We start from the raw sequence: 16,508 nt of genomic DNA, 5'->3' as shown, positions 1-16,508 counted from the left end.
ATATGCATTATTTTAATAGTGTAAATAAAAGCGTTTATGGACCAAAAACTTTATCACTAGAGATTTTCCTGTTTCCTGGGGGGGTTTGCAGGAGTGTTAATGATCTCGGGGGTGAAGGGGGGGTAGGGGGGGTTTGACGAAAAAAACCCCTTAGGGGGTTATCTTTAGATTTTTAGGAGAAATATTCATACCTTATGCTCTTGAAATCAGTTATGTAAGTCTTTAAGTTATATCCTATATCACACATACATTTTCCGGGCTAGCAAGGAAATGTTCAACCTTGTTAACTATTACCGTGTGCACTCTGAAGGGTCAGATGAAAGGAAAAAAAAAAAGAGGAACCCCCTACACGCTGGAAGGAATGCTCGGCTAGTTGGGTAATGAGTCGTATGGTCGCCACCATTAACTTATGTAAGCGTCGATGAAAGTGTGAGGAATGATACCAATTAATGGCCCTGAAGTAGGAACCAAATGCCAGGAATAATTCACTGTGTGAAACCCCCACAGTCCTTGTCCCTCACCTTCAATAACCGTATGCATTCAGGAATCAACTGATGGTAGGTTCTTACTGTGCAATCTATTCCTCGGAATTATAGGATGTTGGTACTTGGTATAACTTGTCTAGTTAAATTTGTGTTGGATATTTATATTTCTCCAGCTCAAATACTTTGAATTGTTGAGTTTGTGTAGGGTAATGGTTAATGTTCCCCTTCTTGCTTAAGTGATGTTTCCTAGGTTTATACCTAGTTATGGTTATTAATCAGTTATGTACTTGAAAACCCCTGAAATGGTTAATATAAATGTATGGTGTAATTACATATATGCACTTTCAAGTACATATATGCGTTGCAAAGAATAGTTTAATTTAGAATCCTAGCTTTGGGAGTTAGGGGTAGGAGTTAAAATCTCTTTTCTTTGAGCAATAGGGAGGATTTTAACCTCCGACATCCGGCTTACAAGACCGGCGCTCTAAAGCTGAGCTACTAGTGCAGGATCATTTAAGGGCTTTGTTCTCAAGTCAACCTGCTGTGGGAATCAGTGCCAGGAAAAGGAAAAAGTAAAGGAAGGATGCAATTTGACCAATAATAATAAAAGGATGTTCGACAGGTATTCCTCCAATTCAGGTAAGAATAATTACATCTGCAACGAGGGTTCAGAATAGAAATTGTGTTAAAGGACGGAATGTTAAGCTTCGTTGTTTTGATGTGTGGAGGATAGGGACAAGTATAAGAACAAGAATAGAGGATAAGAGGGCGAGGACACCTCCAAGTTTGTTAGGAATTGATCGGAGGATGGCGTATGCAAACAGAAAATATCACTCTGGCTTGATGTGTGGTGGGGTAACTAGGGGGTTGGCTGGAGTAAAATTGTCAGGATCCCCCAGGAGGTTGGGTGAAAAGAGGGCTAAAGAAGTCAGAGCAGTAAGTAGTGCTGCAAATCCAAGAAGATCTTTGTATGAAAAATATGGGTGGAATGAGACCTTGTCAGCGTCAGAATTTAATCCAAGAGGGTTGTTTGATCCTGATTCGTGGAGGAAAAGAAGGTGAATCACTGTTGCGGCAACAATTACGAAAGGGAAAAGGAAGTGAAATGCGAAGAACCGAGTGAGGGTGGCATTATCTACTGAAAAGCCGCCTCAAATCCACTGAACAAGTGTGTTCCCTACATAAGGAACTGCGGATAAGAGGTTGGTGATGACGGTTGCACCTCAGAATGATATTTGGCCTCATGGAAGTACGTACCCTACGAAAGCAGTTATTATTACTAAGAGAAGAAGAACTACGCCCACGTTTCATGTTTCTTTATATAGGTAGGAGCCATAGTAGAGGCCTCGTCCAATATGTATATAAATGCAGATAAAGAAGAAGGATGCGCCATTGGCGTGAATATTCCGAATAAGTCAGCCGTAATTTACGTCTCGGCAGATGTGGGCAACGGAAGAAAAGGCTGTTGCGATGTCAGAAGTATAGTGTATAGCAAGGAATAGTCCTGTGAGGATTTGAGTAATTAAGCAAAGGCCAAGTAGTGAGCCGAAGTTTCATCAGACTGAAATATTAGAGGGGGCGGGGAGATCGACCAGCGCGTCGTTTGCGATTTTTAATAAGGGGTGGGTTTTTCGAAGACTTGCCATTAAGGTTCTTGTAGTTGAATTACAACGGTGGTTTTTCAAGCCATTAGTCCTGGTTAGAGTCCTGGCAGGAATTATGACCTATATTATGTATTTGTTTTTGTTAGGGTTAGTATTAGGGTTGGCGGCGGTTGCTTCTAATCCTTCTCCTTATTTTGCTGCTCTTGGGTTGGTGGTGGTAGCAGGCATGGGGTGCGGAGTACTGGTGGGGCATGGTGGCCCTTTCTTATCTTTGGTTTTATTTCTAATTTATTTGGGAGGGATGTTGGTAGTGTTTGCTTATTCAGCAGCACTTGCTGCTGAGCCTTACCCTGAGACTTGGGGAAGTGGGCCAGTAATTATATATATGGCTATGTATGTAGTGGCGGTGGTTTTAGTCTCTAGCTTTTTTTGAGGGGGTTGATTTGAGACGTCATGGGTCCCGGTAGATGAGTTAGAGGAGTTTTCAGGACTTCGGGGGGATATGGGAGGAGTTGCTCTAATATACTCGTGAGGGGGAGGAATATTAGTAATTAGTGCATGGGTTTTGCTTTTAACTTTATTTGTGGTTTTGGAGTTAACACGCGGACTTAGTCGAGGAACACTTCGGGCGGTTTAATAAAAGAAAGTAAGGATTGCAAGTGTTAGGGTAAGGAAAAACAGGGTAAGATAAGTCTTAATTATGCCTTGTTGAGTGTTACTTGTGGTTGTAATAAGGGGTTTTATAGAAGAAGTCAAGGCTTTTGGGCCCACTTTTTCTAATCAGGTCTGATCAACTATCTGGCTGGCAATGGCTTGGCCAAGTGCAAGGTTTAATTTCGGAGTAAAGCGATGAATAATTGATGGAAAAAAGCCTAGTATATTCGAAAAGTGATGGGGATTTAAGCTGGGCGTGGATTTATATTGTTTGGTTGTTAAGGATGCTAATTCTAAGGCGATCAGGAGACCTAAAATTGTTACAGCAAGCGCAGCTAGTTTTAGTAGGGGAGGTATAGTTATAATAGGAGTCTTTAGAGGAGTGATGTTGGATGTAATTAAAAGGCCGGCAAGGATGCTTCCTCAGGCCAGTCGCTTGATTGGGTTAATCACCGCTGGATTGTTTTCATTAATTGGGGAAAGGGAGTTGAATCGAGGGTGCCCCATGGAAACAAAGAAGACAACTCGGAGACTATAAATGGCTGTGAAGGAGGTGGCTAAGAGGGTTAAGGTAAGGGCTCAGGCGTTAAGGTGGGATGTGTTTAGTGCTTCAATGATGGCATCTTTAGAAAAGAAGCCTGCTAGGAAGGGAGTGCCCGTGAGGGCAAGGCTCCCAATAGTGAGGCAGGAAGATGTAAAAGGAGTAAGATGATGTATGCCCCCCATTTTTCGGATATCTTGCTCATCATTTAAGCTATGAATGATCGAACCTGAACAAAGGAAGAGTATAGCTTTAAAGAAGGCATGTGTACAGATGTGAAGAAAGGCAAGTTGAGGTTGGTTAAGTCCAATAGTTACTATTATGAGGCCTAGTTGGCTGGATGTTGAGAATGCGACGATTTTTTTAATATCGTTTTGGGTGAGGGCACAGGTGGCAGTAAACAGGGTGGTTAAGGCGCCCAGGCAAAGGCAAACAGTTAAGGCAGTTTGGTTGTTTTCTATTAGGGGGCTCATGCGGATGAGTAAGAAGATGCCGGCAACAACCATGGTGCTAGAATGTAGTAGGGCAGATACCGGTGTAGGACCTTCCATGGCGGAAGGAAGTCAAGGGTGTAGTCCAAATTGGGCCGATTTGCCGGTAGCGGCAATAATTAGGCCTAGAAGTGGGAAAGTAAGGTCTATATCTTTGGCAGCTGCAAATAGTTGTTGTATTTCTCATGAGTTGAGGTTTGTTGCTATTCATGCTATTGCGAAGATAAGGCCTACGTCACCAACGCGGTTATAAAGAACTGCTTGAAGGGCAGCGGTGTTGGCGTCAGCCCGTCCGTATCATCAGCCAATGAGAAGAAAAGACATGATGCCTACGCCTTCCCATCCAATAAAAAGTTGAAATATGTTATTTGCTGTAACAAGTACGATTATAGCAATAAGAAAGACAAGGAGGTACTTGAAAAAACGATTCATAAATGGGTCGGCATGCATATATCATGAGGCAAATTCAAGAATGGATCAGGTCACATACAGAGCGATAGGTGTAAAAATAATAGAATAGTGGTCGAACTTAAAGCTAATATTGATGTCGAAAGTAACGGTATTTATTCAGTTTCAGTTTGTAACAATTGTTTCTGCGCCTTCGTTAAGGAAAAGGAACAGGGGAATAAGGCTTACAAGGAAAGCCAGCTTAACCGCTGTTTTCACTTGGGAGAGGGCTCAATCTGCCTTTTGGGGTTGTGGTGATAATGTGGTTAAAACAGGATAAATTAGAAGTAGAAAAATGGTAATTAAGCTTGATGTTAAGATTAGGGAAGAGGTGTGCATAGCTGCTACTTGGATTTGCACCAAGAGTTTTTGGTTCCTAAGACCAATGGATGAGCTGTTATCCTTTAGGAGCGCCCTCGAGTGAGCCCAGGGGTTCAACCAAGGTGACGAAAATTAGCAGTCTTCGTTGCTAGCGAGCCTCTCTCGGTGGATAAGGGGGATTTAACCTCTGTTTTTAGAATCACAATCTAATGTTTTTGTTAAACTATATCTACAAGCGGCCCATCCTCAAACTAGTTCGGGTTTAATAATAAGGAGAAGGAGGGGGAGAAGGTGCAGGGCTATGAGGAGGTGTTCTCGGGAGTGTGAGGGGTCAAGAGCTATAACATGTGCTGGGAGGGGCCCTCGTTGGGTCATAAGGAATATATAAAGTGAGTATCCCGCGGTAATGAGCGTGCCAGCCCCTGTAAGTGCTAGTGTTCATCAGGACCAGTTGAATAAGGAAGTAATAATTATTAGTTCGCCTATGAGATTGGGGAGAGGGGGCAAGGCAAGATTGGCAAGGCTGGCAATGAATCATCAGGATGTTATAAGTGGGAGGGCCATTTGTAAACCTCGTGCTAAGACCATGGTTCGACTATGTGTGCGTTCATAATTAGTGTTTGCAAGACAGAATAAGGCGGAAGATGTGAGGCCGTGGGCAATTATAAGGATTAGGGCGCCTGTGAAGCCTCAGGGGGTTTGAATTAAAATACCCCCAACTACAAGTCCCATATGACTTACTGATGAGTAAGCGATTAGGGACTTAAGATCCGTTTGTCGAAGACAGATTGAGCCTGTTATAATTACTCCCCAGAGGGCAAAAATAATGAATGGATAACTTAATTCCTTGGTGAGGGGTTCGAGAACAACCATGATTCGTATTATACCGTAACCCCCTAGCTTAAGGAGTACGGCAGCAAGGATTATGGAGCCAGCAACTGGAGCTTCTACATGAGCTTTAGGAAGTCAGAGGTGGACGCCATAAAGTGGTATTTTTACTAGGAAGGCCAGTAAGCAGCCTGCTCATCATAGTTTGTCTGCATAAGTTGAAAGCAGGAGGGGATTGGTGTATTGTAGGGTTAGGAGTGAAAGGGTCCCTGTGTTATTTTGAAGGAGAAGAAGGGCAACTAGTAGTGGGAGTGATCCTGCTAAGGTGTAAAATAAAAAATATGTACCTGCGTTTAGTCGTTCTGCTTGGTTACCTCACCGAGTAATAAGAATCAAGGTTGGGATAAGGGTGGCTTCAAACATAACATAAAATAAGATTACCTCGGTGGCGCTAAAGGCCATAATTAAGAAGGCTTGTAGGGATGTAAGTAGCGTAATATACATTCGCTGTCGATTTAAAGGTTCAAGAGCTGTGTGGTTTTGACTTGCAAGAATTATTAGTGGTAAAAGTCAGCAAGTGAGGACTAGGAGGGGGGTTGAGAGAGCATCTGTTGCCATATAGGGGTTAAGGGAGGATCAGCCTGTCTCTGAAAAATTTTTTAGTCATGAGAAGCTGGCTAGGGCAATTAGTAGGCTTTGGAGCAAGGTGGTTGGCCAAAGTCATTTGCCGGGGACTATTCAAATTGTTGGTACTAGCATGAGGGTGGGAATTAGGATTTTTAGCATTGTAGAAGATTAAGGGTTTGTAGGCGGTCGGATCCGTGTGTGCGGGCTGTGGCAACCAGTAATGCTAGGCCTGCGCTTGCTTCGCAAGCTGAAAATGCCAGAAGTAGCATAGGGGAGGCTGAAAAATTGGTGGAATCTAATTGAAGAGTCCATAGTGATAGGGCAATAAATAGAGAGAGTATTATTCCCTCTAAGCAAAGAAGAGCAGAGAGGAGATGGGTTCGGTGGAATGCTAGACCTGCAAGTCCTAGAATGAAGGTCGATGAAAAGGCGAAGTGAACGGGGGTCATCAGGCAATTGTGGACTTTAACCACAGGTTTTTGAGCCGAAATCAAATGTTTTCTTTAAACTAAAAGCCTATTCGGCTCATTCTAGTCCTCCTTGCATTCACTCATAAATTAGTCCAAGGGTTAGAAGAATTAGGACGGCTGATGCTCATAGGAAAGTGAGGAGGGGGGATGAGAGTTGGTCCCCTCAGGGGAGGGGTAAAAGAAGTGCAATTTCTAGATCAAAAAGAAGAAAAAGAATAGCTACAAGAAAAAATCGGAGTGAAAAAGGTAATCGGGCGCTTCCTAAAGGGTCAAAGCCACATTCGTAGGGGGAAAGCTTCTCATAGTCCGGGGTAATTTGAGGAAGTCAGAAGGATACAATGGCTAGAACGGTGGAAAGTAAAATAGCAATAGTGATAATTGTTGTGATTAAGTTCATTATCTTTCCTTGGAATTTAACCAAGACCAGGTGATTGGAAGTCACTTATACTTATTTTAATACTAGAAAGATTAGGATCCTCATCAGTAGATGGAGATGTAAAGGAATAGTCAAACAACGTCTACGAAGTGTCAGTATCAGGCGGCTGCTTCAAATCCAAAATGATGTTCGGAGGTAAAGTGATATTCGACTTGACGAAGTAGGCAAACGGCTAAAAATGTAGAGCCAATAATTACGTGCAAGCCGTGGAAGCCTGTGGCTACGAAGAATGTGGAGCCGTAAACTCCGTCTGCAATGGTAAAGGGAGCTTCGTAATATTCTAGGGCTTGAAGGAAAGTAAAATAAAAACCGAGTAGGATTGTTAAGGTTAAGGAGTGAATTGCTTGTTTGCGTTTACCTTCTATAATGCTGTGATGGGCTCAGGTGACTGTTACGCCTGAGGCGAGAAGAACGGCGGTGTTAAGGAGAGGTACTTCAAAAGGGTCAAGAGTTAAAATACCTGTGGGGGGTCAGCATCCTCCTAGTTCGGGAGTTGGGGCAAGGCTTGCGTGATAGAAGGCTCAGAAAAATCCTAAGAAGAAGAATACCTCTGAGGTGATAAATAAAATCATACCAAATCGAAGGCCTTTCTGAACGGGGGGTGTATGGTGGCCTTGGAAGGTACCTTCTCGGACAATATCTCGTCATCACTGGTACATGGTTAATAGGAGGAGTATGGTTCCAAGGACTATGAGTGTGGTAGAGTGGAAGTGAAATCAGATTGCAAGACCTGATGTCATTAGGAGAGCGGCAACTGCGCCTGTTAAAGGCCAAGGGCTGGGGTCAACTATGTGGTATGCGTGTGCTTGGTGGGCCATTAGACGTTTTCTTGTAGGTAAAGGCTTAAAAGGAGTACAAAGACGTAAGCTTGGATTATTGCGACTGCAATTTCTAGAAGGGTGAGGAGAAGAAGTAAAAGTGCTGTAATAGCTGAGACAGCTGGTATCAGTGGTAGAAGAACAAATACGGCGGTTGCGATTAGTTGAATCAGTAAGTGACCTGCTGTGAGATTAGCTGTTAACCGAACGCCAAGGGCGAGAGGGCGAATGAAGAGGCTAATTGTTTCGATAATAATAAGGACTGGAATTAGAGGTGTGGGGGTACCTTCTGGAAGGAGGTGTCCTAAGGCAATAGTTGGTTGATTTCGTATTCCAATAAGTACTGTGGCTAGTCAGAGGGGAACTGCAAGGCCTAGGTTTAACGACAGTTGTGTTGTTGGGGTGAAGGTATATGGAAGAAGGCCTAGTATATTAAGGGAAATAAGGTAAATTATAAGGGAGCCAAATAGGAGGGCTCATTTGTGTCCGGCAGGGCTTAATGGTAAAAGAAGCTGTTGAGTAAATTGACTGAGGAATCAGTTTTGGAGGCCTAGTAATCGGTTGGGAAGTCATCGAGAGGCAAAAGAAGGAAAGAGGATTCATGGGAGGGTGAGGGCAAGAACAATTAGGGGAATGCCTAAGCATACGGGACTTATAAATTGATCGAAGAAGCTTAGTGTCATGGTCAGTTTCAGGGTTCTGTTTTTGGTTTTTCTGTGCTTTGTGGTGTGGGTTCGTTAGGAAAAGTATGGCTTAAAACCTTGGGCACAATTACAGTTAAAAAAATAAGTCAAGAAAAAATTAGAGTAGCAAATCAAGGTGTGGGGTTAAGTTGGGGCATGCCGCTAGGGGTGGTTGGGAGTCACCATTCTTTAGCTTAAAAGGCTAACGCTACACCCAGTTTAGCTTCTTAGCGAGGCGTCTTCAAGTATTAGAGATGATCAGTTTTCAAAGTGTTCGAGAGGAACTGCTTCAACTACGATAGGTATAAAGCTGTGATTAGCTCCGCAGATTTCAGAGCATTGTCCATAGAAAACACCTGGTCGTGACACTATGAAAGCTGTTTGGTTCAGGCGACCGGGCACTGCATCCATTTTAACAGCGAGCGCTGGAACGGCTCAGGAGTGAAGAACGTCTTCGGCGGAGACTAGGACCCGGATGGGGGAGTTTACAGGAATAACTATTCGGTGATCTGCTTCTAGGAGACGGAATTGGCCCGGAGTGAGGTCTTGTGTAGGGATTATGTAGGAGTCAAAACCAAGGTCTTCGTAGTCTGTGTATTCGTAGCTTCAGTATCATTGATGTCCTATGGCTTTAATAGTTAGGTGGGGATCATTAATTTCATCTATGAGGTATAAAATACGAAGGGAGGGAAGGGCAATTAGGATAAGTACAATTGCTGGAAGAACTGTTCAGATGATTTCAATTTCTTGGGAATCCAAGATGTATTTGTCAGTAAATTTTGTGGAGATTATGGCCACAATAATGTAAAGTACTATTGTGCTAATTATAAATACAATTATTAAGGCGTGGTCGTGGAAATGAAGAAGTTCTTCTATAACAGGTGAAGCTGCATCTTGGAAGCCTAGCTGTGAGGGATGTGCCATTGGGGTTCAAGACACGCGGGGTTTTAACCCACAATATTACCTTGACAAGGTAATGTAATAATCTATTTTACTAGTGTCTTATGAAGAAAGTGACAGAGCGGTTATGTGGTTGGCTTGAAACCAACCTATGGGGGTTCAACTCCTCCCTTTCTCGTTAGTATGCTTGGACTTGAACGAATGCGGGCTCCTCGAAAGTGTGGTAAGGGGGAGGGCAACCGTGTAGTCATTCTACATTTGTAGATGCTAGTTCAACGGCTAGAACTTCACGTTTAGCAGCGAATGCTTCTCAAATAATGTAGAGGAATAACACTACTGCTACAAGGGAGACTAGGGATCCAATAGAGGAAATTGAATTTCATAGAGTGTAGGCATCTGGATAGTCTGAATATCGCCGAGGTATTCCAGCTAGCCCAAGGAAATGTTGGGGGAAGAATGTGAGGTTTACACCGGCAAACATAATACCGAAGTGAACTTTTGTTCAAGTTTCGTGAAGGGTATAGCCTGTAAATAGGGGGAATCAGTGTACAAAGCCTCCAACGATAGCAAATACGGCACCTATGGAGAGGACATAATGGAAGTGGGCAACTACATAGTATGTGTCATGTAGAACAATATCTAGGGAGGAGTTGGCTAGGATGATTCCTGTTAATCCACCTACTGTGAAGAGGAAAATAAAGCCAAGGGCTCATAGTAGGGGTGCTTCTCATTTTACGGCCCCACCATGAAGCGTGGCTAGTCAGCTGAAGACTTTTACACCGGTGGGGATGGCGATAATTATAGTGGCAGAAGTGAAGTAAGCACGTGTGTCTACATCTATACCTACTGTAAATATGTGATGGGCTCAAACAATGAATCCTAAAAGGCCAATTGCTATCATGGCTCAGACCATACCCATATAACCAAAAGGTTCTTTTTTGCCAGAGTAGTAAGCTACGATGTGGGAGATTATTCCGAAGCCCGGTAAAATTAAAATATAGACTTCTGGATGTCCAAAAAATCAGAACAGGTGTTGGTAAAGGATGGGATCACCACCACCTGCGGGGTCAAAGAATGTTGTATTTAGGTTTCGATCTGTAAGCAGCATTGTAATGCCCGCAGCAAGGACTGGAAGAGAAAGGAGGAGTAGGACTGCAGTAATTAGGACAGCTCAAACGAATAGGGGAGTTTGATACTGGGAGATGGCAGGTGGTTTCATGTTAATAATTGTTGTAATAAAGTTAATTGCCCCTAAAATTGAGGAAATTCCTGCTAAATGAAGGGAAAAGATAGTTAGATCAACGGATGCTCCAGCATGAGCTAAATTGCCCGATAGAGGAGGGTAGACGGTTCAGCCCGTTCCGGCACCAGCTTCAACCCCGGAAGAAGCCAGGAGAAGAAGGAAAGATGGAGGAAGAAGTCAAAAGCTCATGTTATTTATTCGAGGAAATGCTATGTCGGGGGCCCCGATCATTAGGGGAATAAGTCAGTTTCCAAAGCCTCCAATTATAATTGGCATTACTATAAAGAAAATTATTACAAAGGCATGTGCTGTAACAATGACGTTATAAATCTGGTCGTCCCCAAGGAGAGCGCCTGGTTGGCTTAGCTCTGCTCGAATGAGCAAGCTTAGGGCCGTGCCTACTATACCGGCTCAAGCACCAAATACTAGATAGAGGGTGCCGATGTCTTTGTGATTAGTCGAGAAAAATCAACGTGTGATTGCCACAGGTAGGATGGCTGAGTTAAGCGGTGGATTGTAGCCCCACATACAGAGGTTTAAGTCCTCTTCTTACCAAGCCTTGAGGTGTTTAACATATTAGATTGCAAATCTAAAGAAGTAAGCTAGCGCTTACCGGGGCTTTCCCCCGCCTCTAGCCTTGTTAAAAGGCGGGGGAAAGGTAGATGGATGCTCGCTGGTTTGGGCGCTTAGCTGTTAACTAAGACTTTGTAGGATCGAGGCCTACCTATCTAGAAAGGCTTTAGCTTAATTAAAGTGTCTGTTTTGCATGCAGGAGATGTGGGATAATATCCCGCAAGTCTTATCAGGGACTGGGAGATTTTCACTCCCGCTTAGGGCTTTGAAGGCCGTTGGTCTTGTGCTATCCTAAGTCCCTTAAAGAGTTAAGAGTGCTAGTGCGGCAGGGGTTAGGGGTAATAGTGAAAGTGTGGCAACGGTTGAGACGGCCAAGGGCAGTGTAAGTTGCGAGGAGGGAAGGCGTCAGGGGGTAGTAGCCAATAAGTTGTTAGGGGAGATGGTTAGAGCTATAGCGTACGAGAGTCGTAGGTAGAAGTAGAGACTTAAAAGAGCAGTAAGTGCAGCCAGGGTTGCAGTGGGGGCAAGATCTTGTTTAGCTAGTTCTTGTAGAATAAGTCATTTTGGTATAAAGCCAGTGAGTGGTGGAAGTCCACCAAGTGAAAGAAGTACGAGAGGAGCGAGAGATGTAAGCGCTGGAGCTTTCGTTCAAGAAGTGGCAAGTGTATTAATGTTGGTAGCATCATTTAGTTTAAATACGAGGAATGTAGAGAATGTTATGATAATATAGGTGAGGAGGGTCAAGAGCATTAGGGAGGGGGAGAATTGTAAAACTAAAATCATTCAGCCGAGGTGTGCAATTGAAGAGTATGCGAGGATTTTCCGTAATTGAGTTTGATTAAGGCCACCTCAGCCTCCGACTAGGGTTGACATAAGGCCGAGGAAAATCAGAATTGTTGAGTTAGCAGGTTGAATTTGGAGGAGGAGGGCTAGGGGGGCAAGTTTTTGTCAGGTGGAAAGAATAAGGCCGGTAGTTAGGTCTAAGCCCTGAAGGACTTCGGGAAGTCATGAGTGAACAGGAGCAAGCCCGATTTTTAGTGCAAGAGCCAGGGTGATTATCGTAACAGGTAGGGGGTGGGATATTTGTTGAATTTCCCATTGTCCTGTTAGCCAGGCGTTAGTGGTGCTGGCGAAAAGAAGCATAGCGGCTGCGGTAGCCTGGGTCAAAAAATATTTAGTGGTAGCCTCCACGGCTCGTGGGTGATGGTGTTGGGCTATAAGAGGAATGATGGCAAGGGTATTTATTTCAAGTCCTATTCAGGCAAGTAATCAATGTGAGCTTGCAAACGTAATTGTAGTTCCCATGCCTAGTCCAAATAGCAGAGTAGCTAAGATGTACGGGTTCATTAGCAAAGGAGGGATTTTAACCAACATGTTTGGGGTATGGGCCCAAAAGCTTAATTAGCTGACTTTACTAGGAAGTGGTGTAGTGGAAGCACTGAGAGTTTTGATCTCTCCGGGTAGGGTTCAAGTCCCTTCTTTCTAAGGAGTTGAGGGGACTTTAACCCCCATAGTTCACTCTATCAAAGTGGCCCTTCGGTTTCAGGCACAACTCCGGTAATTATAGCTGTGGGGGTAGTCCAGCAAATGCAATGGGAAGGGCAAGGTGTCAGATAACCAGGGCTAATGTAAGAGGTAAAAAGTTTTTTCAAATAAGATGCATTAGTTGGTCATAACGGAAGCGAGGGTAGGAGGCTCGAACTCATAGGAAAACAATTGAAAGTAAGGCCGCTTTGGTCATTAAATTAACCGCGGTGAGTTCTGGAATTGTTGGAATATGGGATGCGCCTAGAAACAGGGTAGCAGAGAGGGTATTTATAAGTAAAATGTTGGCATACTCTGCTAGGAAAAAGAGTGCGAAGGGCCCTCCTGCATATTCTACATTAAAGCCTGAGACTAGTTCCGATTCCCCTTCTGTTAAATCAAAAGGGGCACGATTGGTTTCTGCTAAGGTTGAGATATATCATATAGCAGCTAGGGGTCAGGCCGGCAGAACTAGTCAGATACTTTCCTGGGCAACATTGAAAGTTTGTAATGTAAATCCCCCAGTAAAGATAATAGCATTTAAAAGAATAAGTCCAAGACTAACTTCGTAGGAGATGGTTTGGGCTACTGCCCGTAGCGCTCCAATGAGGGCATATTTTGAATTGGATGCTCAACCTGAGCCTAAAATAGAGTATACTGCAAGACTGGAGAGGGCTAAAATGAATAAAATTCCTAGGTTAAGGTCCGTTACTGGGTAGGGTAGGGGTATGGGGGCTCAGAGAGTGAGTGCAAGGGTAAGGGCCAGTATAGGGGTTAAAAGAAATAAAACGGGGGAGGAGGTGGAAGGTCGCACGGGTTCTTTGATAAATAGTTTTACTCCGTCAGCAATAGGTTGGAGGAGGCCGTAGGGTCCAACGATGTTAGGGCCTTTTCGTAGTTGTATATAGCCGAGTACCTTTCGTTCAATGAGGGTTAAAAAGGCAACAGCTAATAGAACGGGGACGATAAAGGCTAAAGGGTTGAGGATATGTGTAATAAGTGTTGAGATCATAGTTAAGAAGAGGACTTGAACCTCTGTGGAAAGGGCTTAGACCTTTTGCAGTGGCCGGGCTCTGCCATCTTAACATGCCGTTTTCTTAGGAACGGGGGGTATGCCCTTTGGCCTATTTTAGTTGTTTTCATTAGGTAGGGGTGAGGCGTTCTTGGAGAATGGGCCTCTTCTCTTCGGTCCTTTCGTACTAGAAAAGATCATGTCATAGATAGAAACTGACCTGGATTACTCCGGTCTGAACTCAGATCACGTAGGACTTTAATCGTTGAACAAACGAACCCTTAATAGCGGCTGCACCATTAGGATGTCCTGATCCAACATCGAGGTCGTAAACCCCCTTGTCGATATGGGCTCTAAAAGGGGATTGCGCTGTTATCCCTAGGGTAACTCGGTCCGTTGATCGGCGTTGCCGGATCTGATTGGTCAGAAATTCTGTTTATTAGAGCGGGAGCTCTCAGCTGTAAGAGGGTGTTCTCATTCCACATGGGGGTTTTTTGTTTCCCCGCGGTCGCCCCAACCAAAGACATTAGGGCAGGGATTATTTTGTTTGGCTCCTTGTGAGAAGGTATTTAACATAAACTGCCTTGGTGTCTAAAGCTCCATAGGGTCTTCTCGTCTTATGTATTTATCCCCGCTTCTGCACGGGGAGATCAATTTCATTGACCTGAAAAAGGAGACAGCTAAGCCCTCGTCGTGCCATTCATACAGGTCTCCATTTAAAAGACAAGTGATTGCGCTACCTTCGCACGGTCAAAATACCGCGGCCGTTAAACTAATAGTCACAGGGCAGGCGGGACCTCTTATTTATTAATTTTGCAAGAGGCGATGTTTTTGGTAAACAGGCGAGGCTTCATGTGTTTGCCGAGTTCCTTCTTTTTTCTTTTAGTCTTTCCCTAGGGGCACGCCAGTGTGGGGTTAACGGTTAGTTATTGGATGTTCTTCTAGTTGTTTAATTTGTTGTTCATTACCCTCTTTATTTGGGGCCGTTAAGATTCGGTGGAAGGTCCATTCCGATTTACAGGTGTGCAGGGAGAGAGTCGAGGACTCTCTTATTACTCATATTAGCATGGTCACTCCCATGTTTGCATGGGAAGGCCTGGTAAGGTTAGGGGAATAAGATTTTATTATCAGGATAAGAGGGATTTGATATGTCTGAGCTTTAACGCTTTCTATGGGGATGGCTGCTTTTAGGCCCACCAGAACATTTTACCTTGTTTAAATATGATCTTTATCCTCCTGAAAAAGTTGTGTCTTGATTCAAAGGGGCTGTACCCCCTTTGACTAACTCTCTCGGCTTCTTATAGTGTCAGAAAAGGGTTAAGACAGAAGCGAGTAAAGAATCCGGGAGGCTGAACTTCTATCCAATTCCCAGGCAACCAGCTATAACTAAGTTCGGTAGGTCTGTCACCTCTACTCAAAGCTCTTCCCACTCTTTTGCCACAGAGACGGGTGTGCCCTATTTATAGGCTGTCTTGGAGTAGCTCACTTAGTTTCGGGGAATCAAACTAAAGATCTCTTTGCTTGAGTTGTCTAGCTAAAACATGATGCAAAAGGTACGAGTAAAAATCTCTGCTTTTTTTTGCTTAACTGGGTTATTTCAATTCTCTTTCAGCGTTCCCTTGCGGTACTTTCTCTATAGCGCCACAGTTCCTTTTCTGTCGCCCATACTCAGGGGGAAAAATGGTTTGTTTAGGGGAATGTTGGTGTATTAGGGGGTATAAATAGGGATATGTTGTTTTTGGTAAAGGGGGGCTAGCTGTTGGGCTTCAGGGTAATCCGATTTGCACGGATGACTTCTCGGTGTAAGGGAGATGCTTTTCTGTCTTAGCTATACTCTGATTTTTCCAAGTGCACCTTCCGGTACACTTACCATGTTACGACTTGCCTCCCCTTTGCAGTTGTAGGGTCTTAGTTACAAAATTTTTGGAGCTTGGGGAGAGTGACGGGCGGTGTGTGCGCGCTTCAGGGCCAGTTTCAGCAGGACACTCTACTTTCTGCTTACTGCTAAATCCTCCTTCAGATATGTATTTCAACATATTATCCGTATTCACTAAATTAGGGAATGTAGCCCATTTCTTCCCCTTCCATACGCTACACCTCGACCTGACGTTTTAGGCTGTGCCAATCTTGCTTACTATAGTTCCTTCACAGGGTAAGCTGACGACGGCGGTATATAGGCGGGAAAAACAAGGAAGGGTGAGGTTGAACGGGGGTTATCGGTTCTAGAACAGGCTCCTCTAGGTGGATCTAAAGCACCGCCAAGTCCTTTGGGTTTTAAGCTGATGCTCGTAGTTCCCAGGCGGATAATAGTTGTATTATACTATCGATGTTTAAGGCTAGGCATAGTGGGGTATCTAATCCCAGTTTGTACCTTAGCTTTCGTGGGTTCGGCTGAAATAAAGCTACTTTCGTAATTGAACTTCTTATCTCCGGGTGCTTATAACAGCTCTGGAGACATTCGGCTTTAGTTTTAATCTTATCTTAACCACTCTTTACGCCGAGGTCTATCAACTTGGGCCTCTCGTATAACCGCGGTGGCTGGCACGAGTTTTACCGGCCCTCTTAGCTTTGACTAAGTCAAGTTTTCACTTATGGCTTAATGTCTATCACTGCTGAGTTCCCTTGAGGGTGTGGCTAAGCAAGGTGTCATGGGCTAGTAGTATGTGCCTGATACCGGCTCCTTGTTTCCGAGCAGGAAACTGTGGGGCATTCTCACGGGAGTGCGGATACTTGCATGTGTAAGTCTAGCTAAAGTTGATAGTAAAGTCAGGACCAAGCTTTTGTGCCCGCGAAGCTTTCTAGGGCTTATCTTAACATCTTCAGTGTTATGCTTTAATTAAGCTACGCTAGC

The 16,508-nt window shown here is 44.0% G+C and overlaps 13 protein-coding genes across 13 annotated transcripts, besides 25 other annotated features; 1 reads left to right on the top strand and 12 right to left on the bottom strand. All coding sequences in view use genetic code 2, as the record gives it.

Moving 5' to 3' along the window:
• Nucleotides 1-849: a D loop (control region).
• Nucleotides 850-919, top strand: a tRNA (tRNA-Pro).
• Nucleotides 919-990, bottom strand: a tRNA (tRNA-Thr).
• On the bottom strand, nucleotides 991-2,131 carry CYTB (cytochrome b). The gene has a single exon. A coding segment is annotated over exon 1 (1,141 nt).
• Nucleotides 2,132-2,135: 4 nt separating this feature from the next.
• Nucleotides 2,136-2,204, top strand: a tRNA (tRNA-Glu).
• ND6 (NADH dehydrogenase subunit 6) lies at nucleotides 2,205-2,726 on the top strand. Its single transcript has one exon. It carries the CDS (start codon nucleotides 2,205-2,207, stop codon nucleotides 2,724-2,726), a length of 522 nt encoding a protein of 173 aa, YP_003162744.1.
• On the bottom strand, nucleotides 2,723-4,561 carry ND5 (NADH dehydrogenase subunit 5). The gene has a single exon. The coding sequence runs from the start codon at nucleotides 4,559-4,561 to the stop codon at nucleotides 2,723-2,725; it is 1,839 nt and encodes a 612-aa protein (YP_003162743.1).
• Nucleotides 4,562-4,634, bottom strand: a tRNA (tRNA-Leu).
• A 5-nt stretch (nucleotides 4,635-4,639) lies between these two features.
• Nucleotides 4,640-4,707, bottom strand: a tRNA (tRNA-Ser).
• Nucleotides 4,708-4,776, bottom strand: a tRNA (tRNA-His).
• Nucleotides 4,777-6,157, bottom strand: ND4 (NADH dehydrogenase subunit 4). Its single transcript has one exon. A coding segment is annotated over exon 1 (1,381 nt).
• Nucleotides 6,151-6,447, bottom strand: ND4L (NADH dehydrogenase subunit 4L). Its single transcript has one exon. It carries the CDS (start codon nucleotides 6,445-6,447, stop codon nucleotides 6,151-6,153), a length of 297 nt encoding a protein of 98 aa, YP_003162741.1.
• Nucleotides 6,448-6,516, bottom strand: a tRNA (tRNA-Arg).
• Nucleotides 6,517-6,865, bottom strand: ND3 (NADH dehydrogenase subunit 3). The gene has a single exon. A coding segment is annotated over exon 1 (349 nt).
• Nucleotides 6,866-6,937, bottom strand: a tRNA (tRNA-Gly).
• COX3 (cytochrome c oxidase subunit III) lies at nucleotides 6,938-7,722 on the bottom strand. The gene has a single exon. A coding segment is annotated over exon 1 (785 nt).
• Nucleotides 7,723-8,405, bottom strand: ATP6 (ATP synthase F0 subunit 6). Its single transcript has one exon. A coding segment is annotated over exon 1 (683 nt).
• ATP8 (ATP synthase F0 subunit 8) lies at nucleotides 8,396-8,563 on the bottom strand. Its single transcript has one exon. It carries the CDS (start codon nucleotides 8,561-8,563, stop codon nucleotides 8,396-8,398), a length of 168 nt encoding a protein of 55 aa, YP_003162737.1.
• Nucleotide 8,564: 1 nt separating this feature from the next.
• Nucleotides 8,565-8,638, bottom strand: a tRNA (tRNA-Lys).
• COX2 (cytochrome c oxidase subunit II) lies at nucleotides 8,639-9,329 on the bottom strand. The gene has a single exon. A coding segment is annotated over exon 1 (691 nt).
• Nucleotides 9,330-9,336: 7 nt separating this feature from the next.
• Nucleotides 9,337-9,409, bottom strand: a tRNA (tRNA-Asp).
• Nucleotides 9,410-9,412: 3 nt separating this feature from the next.
• Nucleotides 9,413-9,483, top strand: a tRNA (tRNA-Ser).
• On the bottom strand, nucleotides 9,484-11,034 carry COX1 (cytochrome c oxidase subunit I). The gene has a single exon. It carries the CDS (start codon nucleotides 11,032-11,034, stop codon nucleotides 9,484-9,486), a length of 1,551 nt encoding a protein of 516 aa, YP_003162735.1.
• Nucleotide 11,035: 1 nt separating this feature from the next.
• Nucleotides 11,036-11,103, top strand: a tRNA (tRNA-Tyr).
• Nucleotides 11,104-11,169, top strand: a tRNA (tRNA-Cys).
• Nucleotides 11,170-11,207: 38 nt separating this feature from the next.
• Nucleotides 11,208-11,280, top strand: a tRNA (tRNA-Asn).
• A 1-nt stretch (nucleotide 11,281) lies between these two features.
• Nucleotides 11,282-11,350, top strand: a tRNA (tRNA-Ala).
• A 1-nt stretch (nucleotide 11,351) lies between these two features.
• Nucleotides 11,352-11,422, bottom strand: a tRNA (tRNA-Trp).
• Nucleotides 11,423-12,468, bottom strand: ND2 (NADH dehydrogenase subunit 2). Its single transcript has one exon. A coding segment is annotated over exon 1 (1,046 nt).
• Nucleotides 12,469-12,537, bottom strand: a tRNA (tRNA-Met).
• Nucleotides 12,537-12,607, top strand: a tRNA (tRNA-Gln).
• Nucleotides 12,607-12,677, bottom strand: a tRNA (tRNA-Ile).
• Nucleotides 12,678-12,682: 5 nt separating this feature from the next.
• On the bottom strand, nucleotides 12,683-13,657 carry ND1 (NADH dehydrogenase subunit 1). The gene has a single exon. The coding sequence runs from the start codon at nucleotides 13,655-13,657 to the stop codon at nucleotides 12,683-12,685; it is 975 nt and encodes a 324-aa protein (YP_003162733.1).
• Nucleotides 13,658-13,731, bottom strand: a tRNA (tRNA-Leu).
• Nucleotides 13,732-15,423, bottom strand: an rRNA (16S ribosomal RNA).
• Nucleotides 15,424-15,495, bottom strand: a tRNA (tRNA-Val).
• Nucleotides 15,496-16,440, bottom strand: an rRNA (12S ribosomal RNA).
• Nucleotides 16,441-16,508, bottom strand: a tRNA (tRNA-Phe).

Source organism: Enoplosus armatus, mitochondrion (assembly GCF_043641665.1).
Source record: "Enoplosus armatus mitochondrion, complete genome".
NCBI classification, from domain to species: domain Eukaryota; kingdom Metazoa; phylum Chordata; class Actinopteri; order Centrarchiformes; family Enoplosidae; genus Enoplosus; species Enoplosus armatus.
The sequence above is the reverse complement of the archived record's forward strand: the minus strand, read 5'-3'. Positions and strand labels throughout refer to the sequence as shown.